The following is a 17,820-nucleotide window of genomic DNA, read 5'->3' on the forward strand; positions in this document are numbered from 1 at the left end:
TTAGGTACACCCATGCTTTGGCCGGATAGCGTCAATAGCTATTCGCTCAATAGCTTCGATTTCTTCTTCAATTTCGTTTTCGCTATCTGCCTCCATACTCCGACCATCTGTTTCAATACATGCGTAATCTGTTGAATCGCTTGAGCCGCTGAAATCCGAGTCTGAATCCGAGCTAATGTCGCTATATCCTCCTGTGGTAACCGCCATGTTGTTTGTATTGGCAGCCCTGTATGACGTCATGGATAGTGGTTTCGAAGATAGCGAAAATAAGCCACTTTAAAGCTTTATTTAGGGATATTCCGGGACCGGTAAAATTTTGAAAAAAACTTCAAAAAATACAACAAGCCACTGGGAACTGATTTTTATTGTTTTTAACCCTTTTGAAATTGTGATAATGTTCCCCTTTAAAGTAAAAGTAGACTTCTTTGTGTTACGTTGTTTTGGGTTGTAGCGGGTTCAGCTGACGCATTGTGATGTGCAATGCATGTGACGTCCCACACAAAGTATATATTGTGTGAGTCCTATCATCTTCTTTTTATCACTGATTAAAAATACACAGGACATGACCTCTGTGTCCTCAAAAGTAGTTACGGCCACGGGCCAAATGCCTTCTCAAAGTCCACAAAGCCGAAAGTAATAGTCCACAGTTCTACAACCAGGATGAAAAAGACCAGTAATGGATATAAATAAGTTAACCGTATCGGTTAGCATATGTTTACAGTTAGCTATTGTTTTTGAGAAGCAAGATTTTATATGTGTCGGTATCGGCTTGAAAAAAAATATCGTTAAAAAGGTTTAATATTATTACTTATTGTTTCCAGCCTCTGTACATTTAACTTTAAGGTATTTTATGTTTCCAAATAGATTACTGAACAGCGCAAATTATTCCCAGCATCCTTAACAAATGTTTCTGTTTGCGCAATACACTCTTTTGCTCCTTTTTATCATTAAATGTGGGGGAAACATTAGAAAATACAAGGTTTTACAACCACATCCAATCAGTGGTGAAAATCATAATTTCTTGCAGCAAGCTGATCTTTAGGGTGGTCAAAGGATAATTATTTTTGGCTTAGAAAATGAGCTTTTCTATCCAATTCCAGGACACCAGACCCCGGCATTGCTTCGGGGCCGCCCCCTCACCCAACCCCCTTACGTAATGCTGTTAGTCTGGTGCGATTCACATGACCAGGTCATGTTGGAAAAAAACCCATCTCAAACCCCTTTGCTATGATGACGTTGCCATAGTTATAACTGAATCCTTAGACTCTTTGAAAAAATACAGTTATGCAGCCAAAGAGCTAAAAAAAGATTCAATTATTGTTTGTGTTTGTTTGTGAGTTAGTGTGTGGTTATTTGCATATTGCTTTTTAATATCGTAACAATGGAAAAGACAAAGGAATACACTCGTCATCAGACACTGGGTGAAATGACAAATGTTTTCTTTCCAGAAGACGGGAAAGGTTTCAATGCGCTGGTTAACGTGCACATGTTCCTTCTTAGGCACTAAGACCAGCCTGAGGTTTCTACCCAATGAATGAGAGATTAGCGCGGTTGGGTCGGAATCTCTCTGCTGGCTGTGGTATTCACACTCTCCTACCACATGAGCCTCAGCCCCCCTGAAGACGAGGAGACACTAATTAGTCCTCCTAGTCTAATTTAGCGCTGCAAGCCAAAGGGCAAAGGACCCATGTCCTTCTACATATTTTATTTTGTAAGGTACATATCGTTTCTGGGGCTTTCACCAATTTAGGCCTTGCAGTCTGTTAACAAACAAACACAAGTTCAATGGCCATTCTTACAAAACATGGCAGTGCAAAGAAGAAAAATCATTCTCCAATTCATATTGAAAGAAAATAGCACAGTTGTCGACTTGAAAAAAAAAACTATCACAACAGAGCTTCTCTTGGCTCTTTTTTCAAACGGCGTATTTATTGCAATATTTGAAGGCTATCTTTGTTCCAGAGAAGCGGCTCTGCTCGTATTTCTTGGGGATGGCACTGACTGTCTCCTTTGTGTCGCTATTTGCTCCCCAGCACTTCTTCTTGCCTTGTTTTTTTTAATTTTTTAGATTAATTCAAGAGTTAGGCAAGTGTAGGTCCTCAATAACATTTGTCCAAGGGCCAAAGTTATTTTTCTCAACAGACACTGTAAGGGTTAGATGATATAATTTAAACATTTTCAAAATTATTTCTATCAAGCTATAGAGATATTGTGTAGTATGCCTTTGAATATTTTCATTCATGCAGGTCATTGTCTAGTTAGGACAGATCTAGTCAGAGGGGATGCTGCAGGATCTTGCCATGGCAATGATGTCCATGGCAATGATGTCCAATGTGCCGATCGATTGGCCGATTTTCATGAAAAATTACGTTATCGCCATTGCTGAATAATTATTTTCAATGCTGATTACAAATGCTGATCCCCTCTGGCGGAAACTATTAATTTTAGTGCCCCGACTGACAAGTTATTAGCTAATTGTGTATCTAAACACAGTGCAAAGACGCCCTTCCTAAGCCTGTGCTTCTCAAATAGTGAGGCGGGGGGGTGCTTCTTAAATGGTGTGTGTGGGAAGGGAAAGGAGGAGGACCAGTATAATCTACAAATAAATGCTCTTGATTGATTGAATTTCTTCATTTTATCTGCGGTTAAACCATAGCCAATTATGTTACCAATCTGCAACTTTTCGGAAAATATTGTCTAAACATCCACCAAATGCCACATTTTCAGACGGCCATTCAGAATATTCCGTTCCAAATGCCTTTGGCAATTTCCATACGTCCGGGATATGATGACTCCATGGTGGCAACTTCTCTGCACACTGATCATATCAGCAGATCAGTCATACTGGAAATATGCAAAAATGGGAAAGATGTGCTGTTAATAATTCACAATCACTATGTAAGACAAGAATACATGTTTTTTTTTTGTTTTATGCATTATAAATTCAAAATAAAAAAGTCAGCAAACTCTATTACGCCCACGATGACATTTAAACAAACAAACAAAGTTTAAGCCATATTGTTAAGCATTAACGTTAAGGACCCACTTTGAGTGGTGCATTGATCACAGAGAGGTAACTAGCTTGTGCAGCTGCAGACATACTGAGCCGGCTGATGTCCTGCTGCTTGTGGTGCATTGCTTCTAAACTTCCATCCATCCATTCATTTTCTACCACTTGTCAATTTTAGAGTTGCGGGGGGTCTCAACTGCATTCGGGCGGAAGGCGGGGTGCACCTTGGACAAGTCTCCACCTCATCGCAGGGCTAACACGGATAGACAGACAACATTCACACTCACATTCACACACTAGGGCCAATTTAGTGTTGCCAGTCAACTTATCCCCAGGTGCATGTCTTTGGAGGTGGGAGGAAGCCGGAGTACCCGGAGGGAACCCACGGAGTCACGGGGAGGACATGCAAATTCTACACAGAAAGATCCCGAGCCCGGGATAGAACTTCGGACTACTCAGGACATTCGTATTGTGAGGCCGGCCCCCACAAACCCTCTCTACCACCGTGCTGCCCACTTCTAAACTTGTAAAAGTAAATTCTAGATTATAAATCATGCCTCTCACATAGATAGTAGAAGGTTGCAGCAATAAACGGAGAAGTTGGTGAACTTTCACTTCTAACTTTTTAACCCTTCGTGAGGATTATGATATATTCTTCATTTAAACAGGATTAAGATCATTTCCAATTGGTCGGCATCCCAGGGAGAGCAGACACTGTACAGTAAGTGATTGTTTTATTATGTTTGTAGATTGTATTTCCTGTTTAGCACTTAGCAATATTGCTGCTTAGTGTTTAAGTTTAATCTATTTAGCACACAGTCTAGAACTTGTTGCTCATCTTCCTTATATTTAGGTTAAAAAGTATAAGGTTTTGGATTATAATTTGTCCCAAAGTAATTATGTTAAAGTTAAAGTACCAATGATTGTCACACACACACTAGGTGTGGGGAAATTTGTCCCCTGGATTTGACCCATCCTCTTGTTCATCCCCTGGGTGGTGAGGGGGAGCAATGAGCAGCAGCGGTAGCCGCGCACGGGAATCATTTTGGTGATTTAACCCCCATTTCCAACCCTTGATGCTAAGTGCCAAGCAGGCAGTTAATAGGTCCTATTTTTATAGTCTTTGGTATGACTCGGCCGGGGTTAGAACTCACAACTTATCAATTTCAGGGCAGACACCCTAACCACTAGGCTACTGAGTAGGTGTTTGTTGTTGTTGTTGTTGTCGCTCACGATTATGCCGTGCGTCACGGATCACGTTACTGCTCATGCTCATTATCGCCACAAAAGGGCCCTGGAATCTTTGTGAGATATATATTATTTTGATCATATATTTTTACTCAAAAGCAGCAAAGCCGAAAACAAACATTGAACGCCGTGACCTTTGATCCCTCAGGCAGTACTGCATCAAAAACCGACATTAGTGTGTAGAGGATATCACCACATGGGCTCAGGAACACTTCAGAAAACCACTGTCAGTAACTACAGTTTGTCACTCCATCTGTAAGTGCAAGTTAAAACTGTACTATGCAAAGCGAAAGCCATTTATCAACAACACCCAGAAACGTCGCCGGCTTCGCAGGGCCCGTGCTCATCTAAGATCGACTAATGCAAAGTGGAAAAATGTTCTGTAGTCTGACGAATCCACATTTCAATTTTTTTTTTGAAAACTGCGGGCGTTGTGTTCTCAGGTCCAAAGAGGAAAATAACCATTCGGATTGTTCTAGGCGCCAAGTTCAAAAGCCAGCATCTGTGATGGTATGGAGGGGGTGGGGTGGGTATTAGTGCCCAAGGCATGGGTAACTTACACATCAGTGAAGGCACCATTAATGCTGAAAGGTACATACAGGTTTTGGAGTAAAATATGTTTCAGCAAGACAATGCTAAGCCACATTCTGCACATGTTATAACAGCGTGGTTTCGTAGTAAAAGAGTGCAGGTACTAGACTGGCCTGCCTGTAGTCCAGACCTGTCTCTCATTAAAAATATGTGTGCCGCATTATGAAACATAAAATACGAAAACAGAGACCGCGGACTGTTGAACAACTTAACCTGTACATCAACCAAGAATGGGAAAGAATTCCACCTGAAAAGCTTAAAAAATTGGTCTTCTCAGTTCCCAAACGATTACTGAGTGTTGTTAAAAAAAGGCATTGTAACACACTGGTAAAAATGCCCCTGTGCCAACTTTTTTGCATTGTGTTGCTGCGATTAAATTTTAAGTTAATCATTATTTGCAAAAAAAAAAAAAATTGTCAGCTCGAACATTTAAATATCTTGTCTTTGCAATCTGTTCAATGAATATAAATTGAAAAGGATTATCAAATCATTGTATTTTGTTTTTATCTACGATTTACACAACGTGCCAACTTCACTGGTTTTGGGTTTTGTAGTTGTGCCTGTGACTACATTACATATAGTGTGTATATAAAACTTGGATGGAAGTGTTTGGATGTTTTTAAAGCGATTTATAGGCAGAATAGAGCGGTTCTCATGGGGTCCATTGTAATGTGGAATTTGGCTGGCATTTATTTAAACGTAAACAAAATAAACATATGTGTGCTTGTCTTACATAAGGATTGCAAATTACAGGCAAAATTCCAAAGAAAGTGCAATTCCCCTTTAAAGGAGTGGTAGAGGACGATTCATGTATCAACGCAGATTAATCATGCAAGTTATTTTGACTGTACATGCTCCTTTACCTCAACCGCTGATGATTACCTGAAAGTCAGAACAGGTTGTTATACGGTCACTGATCATACATCAGTGCTAAGCTGAGTGAGGAGACTACCACTGTCGAAAATGTATCTTCAAAATACACCTTGATAGGATTTCAAAAAATGTTTACCAAGTTTTGAGTAAATATATTACGTGGATTCAAGTAAAACATTTAAATAAAAATTCCTGTCTGACTTTCCTGACAATGAAGTTGCATATCTGTCCAAATATTAGGCTCTTTTTTCAAGTTCATTTAAATTACGTTATTCTAAATTTAAAAGTGTGATACATCTGATTTTTAAAAATCAATCATTTGACAGCACTCGTGCTAACATTATGCTCACAAATATATCACGTGGATTACGTTACATATAGTGTGTATATATTACTTGGATGGAAGTGTTTGGATGTTTTTAAAGCGATTTATAGGGAGAATAGAGCAGCTCCCATGGGGTCCATTGTAATGCGGAATTTGGCTGGCATTTATTTACTAGTTAGTGCATAAACAAAATAAACATATGTGTGCTTGTCTTACATAAGGATTGCAAATGACAGGCAAAATTCCAAAGAAAGTGCAATTCCCCTTTAAAGGAGTGGTAGAGGACGACTCATGTATCAACGCAGATTAATCATGCAAGTTATTTTGACCGTACATGCTCCTTTACCTCAACCGCTGATGATTACCTGAAAGTCAGAACAGGTTGTTATACGGTCACTGATCATACATCAGTGTTAAGCTGAGTGAGGAGACTACCATTGTCGCAAATTTCTCTTCAAAATACACCTTGATAGGATTTAAAAAAATATTTACCATGTTTTGAGCAAATACTTTTACGTGAATTCAAGTAAAACATTTTTAAAAATTTCCTGTCTGACTTTCCTGACAATGAAGTTCCATATCTGTCCAAATATTAGGCTATTTTTTTCAAGTTAATTTAAATTACGTTATTCTAAATTTAAAAGTGTGATACATCTGATTTTTAAAAATCAATCATTTGACAGCACTTCTGCTCATATTTTAACAGCAACATCATGCTAGGTAAGCCTATTCTCTGAAGAGAAACAAAAAAACAAACTTACAGGTTCCACATCTGTTACTGAGTGATATTAGTCAATCATTTAATCAAAGTTTACCTGTATAACCCTTAATCACAAATGTCTCAAAGGGCTGCACAAGCCACTACGACATCCTCGGCTCAGATCTAACATCCGGGCAAGAAAAACCCAAACCAATGGGAACAATGAGAAATCTTAGAAAGGACCGCAGATGTGTTGTTCCCCCCTGGGTGACTGGTGCAATGGATGCTGAGTGGATACAGTTAATAATGTGAGAGTTCAGTCCATAGTGGGGCCAGCAGGGGATCCACTTACATGTAGACACGTCGGGGCGCAGAGACTTCGCCCAATAATCCAAAGAGGTGTGGTCCGTTTTGGCTCCTGAATTTGAACAGCTAGCGCTGATACGTGGTCACCTGGTAACCTCTCCACAAAGGAGAGGAGGGCAGAGCAGAAAAGAGAGACAGTAGATCAACTCGTCTAAAAAGGGGTCTATTTAAAGAGTACACAAATGAGTTTTAAGATGGGACTTATACGCATCTACTAAGGTAGCATATAACTGTTACTGGTAGGGCATTCCAGAGTACTGGAGCCCGAATAGAAAAAGCTCTGAAGCCCGCGGACTTTTTTTTTTGGCTCTTTGAACGCAGATTTCTGGTCGGAACATATGTTACAATACAATCAGCAAGATAGGATGAATCTAGACCGTTTAGTATTTTATACGCAAGTAGTAAAACCTTAAAGTCACATCTTAAGTGCACGGGAAGCCAGTATAAGTGAGCCAGTATAGGCGTAATATGATCAAACTTTCTTGTTCTTGTCAAAAGTTTAGCAGCCGCATTTTGTACCAACTGTAATCTTTTAATGCTAGACATAGGGAGACACGCAAATAAATATGTTACAGGGATCGAGATGAGACGTAAGAAACGCATGAATAATGATCTCTGCATCGGTGGTGGACAAAATGGGATGAATTTTAGGGATATTACGGAGATGAAAGAAGGCTGTTTTAGTAACGCTCTTAATGTGTGACTCAAACGAGAGAGTTGCGTCAAAGACAATACAGAGATTCTTTACTGAGTCACTTTGTATAATTGTTTTGTTGTCAAAATGTTAAGCTGATATTATTAAATAGGTGCCGGTGTCTATCAGGACCGATAATCAGCATTTCCGTTTTCTTAGTGTTAAGATGCAAAAAGTTGCTGGATAGACACACCTCCAGGTGACTACAATCTAGAGCAGGGGTGTCAAACTCAAATACACAGTGGGCCAAAATTTAAAACCGAACAAAGCCGCGGGCCGAGGTGGAACAAATGAACCTTTTAATAGGGACCCAAACAAGTTTTGCATTGAATATTGAACAAGCGAGGCTTAAATAACTTTATAGTGACATGCAAAATCGAGTTTGAAATAATAATAATAATTTAAAAAATCAATGGCATATCAAATAAAATTTAAATAAAAATTGAATGCCTCTTTTCGGCGGTGGGGTTGAGGTGGACGGGGTTTGGTAATAGCGGGGGGTGTATATTGTAGCATCCCGGAAGAGTTAGTGCTGCAAGGCGTTCTGGGTATATGTTCTGTTGTTTTTATGTTGTGTTACGGTGCGGATGTTCTCCCGAAATCTGTTTGGTGTGGGTTCACAGTGTGGCGCATATTTGTAACAGTGTGTAAGTTATTTATACGGCCACCCTCAGTGTGACCTGTATGGCTGTTGACCAAGTATGCATTGCATTCACTTGTGTGTGTGTGTGTGTAAGTATAGAGGAAAAGCGGACGTGGAGACAGGTTGTAGAGAACGCCAAAGGCAGTGCCTTTAAAGCCCGCCCCAAATATTGTTGTCCGGGATGAAATTCGGGAGGGGCTGATCTTCGGGAGTCTCCCGGGAAAATCGAGATGGTTGGTAAGTAAGAGTGTTAGCGGTGAATGCGGTGTTACAGCGGCGGGCCAGCTCTAATGTTAATTTGATATTGCCTCAAGGGCCAAGTGAAATTACACGGCGGGCCAAATTTGGCCCTCGGGCCAGAGTTTGGCACCCATGATCTAGAGTGTTGGTCAGCTTTAGGGGCATGTAGAGTTGGGTATCATCAGCGTAACAGTGAAAGCTAACACCGTATTTGCGTATGATGCCACTTAGTGGCAGCATGTAGAAGAGTGCAGGACCAATAACTGAACCTTGTGGAACTTCGCATGTTCCCTTAACATACTCCGTGGTCACATTGTTATGGGAGATGCACTGCATACAGTCTGCATTTACAGAGGCTCATATAGCTAGAGAGGGTTTCTTTTGATGATGTCATGAAAAACTGCAACTTCAAAAGTGAGCGTTTGCGCGCCCCTCTCTTAAAAGTGGGGAAAACAAGTCATAAACAGGCTTTAGGAACACGCAGTACAGTTACATCATTATTGAAATACCCATCAATCCATCCATTTTTTTACCACTTTCCCCCTTCTCAGGGCTGCAGGGGGCCGCAGTCTATCCCAGCTGCACCCGGGCGGAAGGCAGGGTACACCTTTGAAAAGCTGGCATCTTATTGCAGGGCCAACGAATATTAATAGACAACCGTTCACACTTCCGATTTACACAGTAGCCCGTTTTGCAGAATTGGGGACTTTTCAGTAATTCACTTAAAATATTTTCCAAAGTCATATGTGCATTCTAGGTCCTGAAAGTATTTTGTTTTTGTCTTTACTAACTGCCAAAGGACATAATCTTGTTGCAGAGCTGTGTGTTTTCCAACAGCGTCTTTGTATAAAGCCGTCTTTCAAATAGCTGCCTAACGTCAAACAGCTTGGGTAAAGACGGTGAGTCATCTTCAATCAATCAATCAATCAATGTTTATTTATATAGCCCTAAATCACAAGTGTCTCAAAGGGCTACACAAACCACAACGACATCTTCGGTAGAGCCCACATAAGGGCAAGGAAAAACTCCCCCCAGTGGGACGTCGACAATGATGACTATGAGAAACCTTGGAGAGGACCGCATATGTGGATATAACATGATATTGTAAAAGTCCAATCCATAATGGATCCAACGTAACCGTGAGAATCCACTCCAAAGTGGATCCAATGTAGTAGCAAAGATAGTACTTTATTTATTCCTGACGGAATAAATAAAGTACTATCTAATCTAATCTAGTCCCGTCCAAAGTTGAGCCAGCAGGAAACTATCCCAGGTGGAGGCGGATCAGCAGCGCAGAGATGTCCCCAGCCGATACACAGGCGAGCGGTCCATCCTGGGTCCCGACTCTGGACGAGCGGTCCATCCTGGGTCCCGACTCTGGACAGCCAGTACTTCATCCATGGCCACCGGACCGGACCCCCTCCACAAGGGACGGGGGGACATAGGAGAAAATGGAAAAAAACGGCAGATCAACTGGTCTAAAAAGGGGGTCTATAGGCTAGAGCAGGGGTAGGGAACCTATGGCTCTAGAGCCAGATGTGGCTCATTTGATGACTGCACCTGGCTCTCAGATAAATTTTAGCTGAAATTGCTTAACACGATAAGTAATGAATAATTCTGTTGGTAATCACAGTGTCAAAAATAAAGTTCAAAATATAAAACATTCTCATGCATTTTCATCCATCCATCCGGTTTCTACCGCACCTGTTCAAGAAGTCGCATTAATGGTAAGAAGTATTTTATTTATTTTTGGTTAGCCTCAGAATAACAATGTTATTAAAAAGAATAAGAGACTTATTATACTCTACAAATGTTGGTCTTTCTTAAAAATGCACGCATATAGTTGTATACATCCATCCATCCATCCATTTTCTACCGATTATTCCCTTTTTGGGGTCGCGGGGGGCGCTGGCGCCTATCTCAGCTACAATCGGGCGGAAGGCGGGGTACATATACAGTGTTAAAAAAATTTATTATATGGCTCTCACAAAAATACTTTTAAAAATATTTGGCTTGTATGGCTCTCTCAGCCAAAAAGGTTCTTGACCCCTGGGCTAGAGTATACAAATGAGTTTAAAGATGAGACTTAAATGCTTCTACAGAGGTAGCATCTCGAACTGTTACCGGGAGGGCATTCCAGAGTAGTGGAGCCCGAACGGAAAACGCTCTATAGCCCGCAGACTTTTGTTGGGCTTTGGGAATCACTAATAAGCCGGAGTCCTTTGAATGCAGATTTCTTGCCGGGATATATGGTACAATACAATCGGCACGATAGGCTGGAGCTAGACCGTGTAGTATTTTATACGTAAGTAGTAAAACCTTAAAGTCACATATTAAGTGCACAGGAAGCCAGTGCAGGTGAGCCAGTATAGGCGTAATATGATCAATCAATCAATCAATGTTTACTTATATAGCCCTAAATCACTAGTGTCTCAAAGGGCTGCACAAACCACTACGACATCCTCGGTAGGCCCACATAAGGGCAAGGAAAACTCACACCCAGTGGGACATCGTGACAATAATGACCCAGTGGGACGTCGGTGACAATGATGACTATGAGAACCTTGCAGAGGAGGAAAGCAATGGATGTCGAGCGGGTCTAACATGATACTGTGAAAGTTCAATCCATAATGGATCCAACACAGTCGCGAGAGTCCAGTCCAAAGCGGATCCAACACAGCAGCAAGAGTTCCGTTCACAGCGGAGCCAGCAGGAAACCATCCCAAGCGGAGGCGGATCAGCAGCGCAGAGATGTCCCCAGCCGATACACAGGCGAGCAGTACATGGCCACCGGATCGTACCGGACTCCCTCCACAAAGGAGAGTGGGACATAGAAGAAAAAGAAAAGAAACGGCAGATCAACTGGTCTAAAAAGGGAGTCTATTTAAAGGCTAGAGTATACAAATGAGTTTTAAGGTGAGACTTAAATGCTTCTACTGAGGTGACATCTCGAACTGTTACCGGGAGGGCATTCCAGAGTACTGGAGCCCGAACTGAAAAAGCTCTATAGCCCGCAGACTTTTTTTGGGCTTTGGGAATCACTAATAAGCCGGAGTCCTTTGAACGCAGATTTCTTGCCGGGACATATGGTACAATACATTCGGCAAGATAGGATGGAGCTAGACCGTGTAGTATTTTATACGTAAGTAGTAAAACCTTAAAGTCACATCTTAAGTGCACAGGAAGCCATTGCAGGTGAGCCAGTACAGGCGTAATATGATCAAACTTTCTTGTTCTTGTCAAAAGTCTAGCAGCCGCATTTTGTACCAACTGTAATCTTTTAATGCTAGACATGGGGAGACCCGAAAATAATACGTTACAGTAATCGAGACGAGACGTAACAAACGCATGGATAATGATCTCAGCGTCTTTAGTGGACAGAATGGAGCGAATTTTAGCGATATTGCGGAGATGAAAGAAGGCCGTTTTAGTAACGCTTTTAATGTGTGCCTCAAAGGAGAGAGTTGGGTCGAAGATAACACCCAGATTCTTTACCGTGTCGCCTTGTTTAATTGTTTGGTTGTCAAATGTTAGAGTTGTATTATTAAATAGAGTTCGGTGTCTAGCATGACCGATAATCAGCATTTCCGTTTTTTTGGCGTTGAGTTGCAAAAAGTTAGCGGACATCCATTGTTTAATTTCATTAAGACACGCCTCCAGCTGACTACAATCCGGCATGTTGGTCAGCTTTAGGGGCATGTAGAGTTGGGTGTCATCAGCATAACAGTGAAAGCTAACACCGTATTTGCGTATGATGTCACCTAGCGGCAGCATGTAGATGCTGAAGAGTGCAGGGCCAAGGACCGAACCCTGGGGAACTCCACACGTTACCTTAACGTAGTCCGAGGTCACATTGTTATGGGAGACACACTGCATCCTATCAGTAAGATAAGAGTTAAACCAAGACAGGGCTAAGTCGGACATACCAATTCGTGTTTTGATACGTTCTAATAAAATATTATGATCGACAGTATCGAAAGCAGCGCTAAGATCGAGGAGCAGCAACATAGATGACGCATCAGAATCCATCGTTAGCAATAGATCATTAGTCATTTTTGCGAGGGCTGTCTCCGTGGAGTGATTTGCCCTGAAACCGGATTGAAAGGTTTCACATAGATTGTTAGACGCTAAGTGCTCATTTAACTGCTCCGCAACAATTTTTTCGAGGATTTTTGAAATAAAGGGAAGGTGAGACACCGGTCGGTAGTTTACCATGAGGTCAAGATCGAGGTTAGGTCTTTTAAGAAGAGGATGAATAACCGCTTTTTTGAATGCTAGGGGAACAGTGATCGAGGAAAGTGATAAGTTTATAATATTTAGCACTGATGGACCTAATAATACAAAGAGCTCCTTGATCAGTTTCCCAGGAAGAGGGTCAAGTAAACATGTTGTTTGTTTTATTCCATTTACAAGTTGTAACAATTCCTCTAATGTTATTTCCTCAAAACGAGAGAAACTATTTTGGAGGGCAGTATCCGCCGTATATACAATCGTGTCAGTGTTAATAGAACCCCGTTGTAGCTGGGACGCATTGTCTTTAATCTCCTTTCTAATGACTTCAATTTTCTTACTAAAGAATTGCAGGGCGCCGCCATCTTGCTATCTTGCTATAATGATCAAACTTTCTTGTTCTTGTCAAAAGTCTAGCAGCCGCATTTTGTACCAACTGTAATCTTTTAATGCTAGACATGGGGAGAACCGAAAATAATACGTTGCAGTAATCAAGACGAGACAAACGCATGGATAATGATCTCAGCGTCGATAGTGGACAAAATGGAGCGAATTTTAGCGATATTACAAAGATGAAAGAAGGCAGTTTTAGTAACTCTTTTAATGTGTGACTCAAACGAGAGAGTTGGGTCGAAGATAATACCCAGATTCTTTACCGAGTCGCCTTGTTTAATTGTTTGGCTATCAAATGTTAAAGTTGTATTATTAAATAGAGGTCGGTGTCCAGCAGGACCGATAATCAGCATTTCCGTTTTTTTGGCATTGAGTTGCAAAAAGTTGGCGGACATCCATTGTTTACTTTCATTAAGACACGCCTCCAGCTGACTACAATCCGGCGTGTTGCTCAGCTTTAGGGGCATATCGAGTTGGGTGTCATCAGCATAACAGTGAAAGCTAACACCTTATTTGCGTATGATGTCACCTAGCGGCAGCATGTAGATGCTGAAGAGTGCAGGGCCTGGGAAACTCCACACGTTACCTTAACATAGTCCAAGGTCACATTGTTATGGGAAACGCACTGCATCCTGTCAGTAAGATAAGAGTTAAACCAAGACAGGGCTAAGTCTGACATACCAATTTGTGTTTTGATATTTCAAAACACGAATTGGATGTTTCTTAAAGCTATGAGCTAAAATGTCTAATGTGGGTGTATCACACTGAGAAATTAATTTCTTTCGTCTTTTCTGGTAGGTTTATACACGCAGTTTTGTAGAGAATTTTATTGTCACCTTTTGTGCTTTTCTTGCCCATCTGATCAGGAAACATTCACACTTTAGGAAACATTCACTCTTGTAGTTTCCATGAACTTTATAAAAACTAAAATGATTTCCATTCAGCATTTTAAGTTAGTACATTGGCTTCTATGCTTATGGTGTTGAATAATCGCAGTAGGACAGTTCAAAGTGGTCTTGGGAAACCTTTTGCCTCTCATTTGAGCAAACTTCATCATATCATGAATAAAAACTAGATAAGACTGCTGTAGTCTGAGGGGATGGTGCAGGATCCACAGTTTGTTCTATAAAAAACAATAACCTCAGACTAGGGCTAGGCAATATATCGATATACTCGATATATCGCTGGTTTGTCTCTTCGCGATATAGAAAATGATTTATATCGAGATATTCGAGTATACATTCTCATGCAGTTGCTATTAGCTGTTGGCATTACACTACATGCTCTTCCCACTCTTTGTTGTCTATTCTTCTCACAGACGGCAAGTGAACCTTCTTACCTACGTCACATACGTATATGCCCTCGCGGAGCAGAGAGATAGCAGCACGGGTAAAGTTAGCTGTGGTGCGAGTGGTAATACGAGAGGAAGAAGGTGCGAATCTGGTAACAAATGGAGGAATAATTAATTCCCAAGAAAAACAGCAGGGGGTCCATCATCTGGCGGGGGTTTGACTTCAAGTGGGAATATGACAGACAACCGTGATTTGTCAAGTGTGGTGCAAAAGCGTTTCTACAAAAAGTAGCATTTCTGCTAATATGTAGCATCATTTCAAAAGTCACCTGCCAGAGAATGAAGAGCGCTTACTCCGCATGTCAACATCTCCGTTCGGTGCCTCACCAACAAAATGCTGAGGCAACCATTTCCACATCAACACCGTATGAAAAAAATAAAGAACAACATAAGGAGATAACGTCCGCAGTAACCTACCACGTAGCTATTTGATTTCCTATTATACAGCTAATTTTTATTTGACAGTTATTGAAATATCTTGTGTGACATCTTGCACAAAAGGGCACTTTATTTGTTTTAAACTATGGTAGTTGCGTACTGTACAAAGAGTACACTTTAATTTAGTGTTGTTTTGATATGTCATCTTAGTGACATCATGCACAAAAGTGCACTAATAGCTTGTTTGAAAAAGTCTCTGACAATCTTGCACTTTCTGTTTTGAAAATGACATAAATGTTTGCGCCACTGCTTAATAACTGTTTATTAAATAAAGTTTTGGTCAATTGACTTAGTTGTGATTTCCCTCTCTGCATGAAAGTTTAAAATAAGCATACATTAATGCAGTATGAACAAGATTGTTTTAATGTAGACACATAGAATCATCAAACTGCTGTGATTCTATGCATCAAGTGTTCATTCATGGCTAAGGGAAAATATCGCAATATATATCATGTATCGTGATATGGCCTAAAAATATCGAGATATTAAAAGAAGGCTATATCGCCCAGCCCTACCTCAGACATAGGCCTTGGATGAGAGGAAAGATGTCTTCTAAGACAAGCTGAACAGTCTAGTTGTGATCCGTTCAGTGCCTGAATGATAGTTCATACAATATTACTCAAATTTGTTTTCACATGAAAGACCTTCAATTTTAGGGTGTGGCAGCTTTTATTTTTACCGCGGCGGTGCACCATGAACAATTACATGTCGTGGAAACCCACATGGGGGTGTGACAAGCTTTTGAGTCGCAAAATTAAAACATGATATTTCTCGTTTAGAGAAAAGCTGGTAAGGACACAGTTAAAATAAAAAAAAAAAACATTGTTAGAAGTATATCCATCTGGATTAAATGCTTCACACACACAACAAATCAAGAGCTAACAAACATAGCTAACCTGATTTTCCTTCATTTGAATACTATTGCCAAAGCGCCGCGTGTATGTCTGAGCAGATACTGCTGAACTGTCACCCCATATCTCCACTGGATACAAAACAGCCATGGAATGACACCTGCTTGGTGGGAGACTCTTTCCCTTTTTATTCAAGTCAATGTGTCAGTTTCCACCGCCTGCTGAACATCACCGGCATGCCGTTAACGTTCGGCATTCCAGCGCTAAATATACGTAGAGTTTCAATATTTGTTGGACGCTACAACAAATCCATTCAATTTCGCTACAATTTGACAGGAAGTCATGCACAAACACAAAATACATTATCCGGTTGGCTTTTAAAGTAGGGGACGGCGTGGCAAAGTTGGGAGAGTGGCTGAGCCAGCAATCTAAGGGTTCCTGGTTCAATCCCCACCTTTCACAATACAGTGATGATAACCGTAATCATTTTGGTGACGAGAACCGTGATGTGACATTTTCATATTGTTACATCCTTAATAGGGCCCCTTTAAAAGCTTACGTGTGGGTCATGCATGCAAAGTTATAAAATACTTTTGACTACTATAAAATCTTGTTCCGTTATTGTGAACCCAAAATCAGCGAGTGTATCATCACATCGCTTCTTTATTATTTCATTGTGAACTCCCTGCCTACTTCACATCCTACAGAAGTCCACAAAAGATGAAAAAGCATAGCAGAACTAATCTGGAATCTGTTTGCATGGACAGTAATTACCTCAGCCAATGAGGTTAAGTTCTCATTGTGCTTTGTCTGTGAGCAGATTACGTAAAAACGACTTAAACGATTTCCTTCAAACATTTTGAAGCTATTCCAGGAGTAGTCCCCCCTACACACACACACTTTGCCTTTGTTTCTTGGTGAAAAATACATGGATACTAATGACAAAGTTCAATATTTTACATTTGGAAGACGTCTGTATTGGGCTGAAATATTTGTTGTTCCCCGTCAGGAAGCAAAGGTCATGGTGGTGCCTTGTGCGAGCGTCCAGCCCATAGAGGAGGCCCTGGACGACTTCACAAGGAACGTCATCCCAATCGTACTGTACGCTATCAAGGAGGACTCCCTAAACGCGGAGCAGGTGGCAGAGCTCTGGAAGGTCAAAGAGATGCTCCCTTATTCCATTTGTTTTGTCCGCATCCCCAACACCATGCCCACAGCCTCGCCGGAGCCCAGTCGCCGCGGGGAGAAGGAAAAAGAGCGTGAGAAGAGCCCCCTCCACAAGCAGCTTCTCTCCCTCGGGCTCCTCAGTACCCCCATGGGAAACTGCTCCTGCGGAGCCCCCACGCAGATGCCCACCCCGGGTGCCAAGCCACAGAGCATGCTGGGCGAGGCTTTCGACAGACTCCACAGGCTGCTGGTGCCCTTTACGCGCCAGGTGCTTCAAAACCAACAGGTGGAGGCTGCCAACCTGCTGAATGGACTCCACTGCCGCTGTTTAGATCTTTTCATCAATCAGGTTGGGATAGTTTTCCTCCTCACCCTTCTCATGTGACCGTTCTAATGCTCATCGTCAGTCAACAAAACACATATTGCTTTTGTCCTCTCTGGTTCATCCTCTTCCCTTGCAGGCCTTTGACATGCAGCGAGACCTGCAGATAACCCCCCGCAGGCTGGAATACACCCGTGAGAAAGAGACGGAATTGTTCACGTCGCTTATGGCCATCGCCAACCGCAAACAGGAGGAAATGAAGGAAATGATTGTGGAGACCCTCGGCAGCATGAAAGATCAGTTGCTGGAGGATGCTGCCAACTTGGAATTCACAGGTCAGTCAGGTTGTGTTTCAAAATATGCAACGGCACCTTGGTT

At 41.5% G+C, this 17,820-nt stretch overlaps 1 protein-coding gene across 1 annotated transcript in view; it reads left to right on the forward strand.

Moving 5' to 3' along the window:
• The window catches only part of dstyk (dual serine/threonine and tyrosine protein kinase), a 103,331-nt gene that overhangs the window by 48,427 nt on the left and 37,084 nt on the right, over positions 1-17,820 (forward strand). The window contains exons 3-4 of the mRNA XM_061874214.1: positions 16,963-17,469; positions 17,582-17,777. Of these exons, the coding sequence (XP_061730198.1) occupies positions 16,963-17,469; positions 17,582-17,777 (703 nt within the window). The remainder of the gene's footprint in view (positions 1-16,962; positions 17,470-17,581; positions 17,778-17,820) is intronic.

This window comes from Nerophis ophidion, linkage group LG16 (genome assembly GCF_033978795.1).
Source record: "Nerophis ophidion isolate RoL-2023_Sa linkage group LG16, RoL_Noph_v1.0, whole genome shotgun sequence".
NCBI classification, from domain to species: domain Eukaryota; kingdom Metazoa; phylum Chordata; class Actinopteri; order Syngnathiformes; family Syngnathidae; genus Nerophis; species Nerophis ophidion.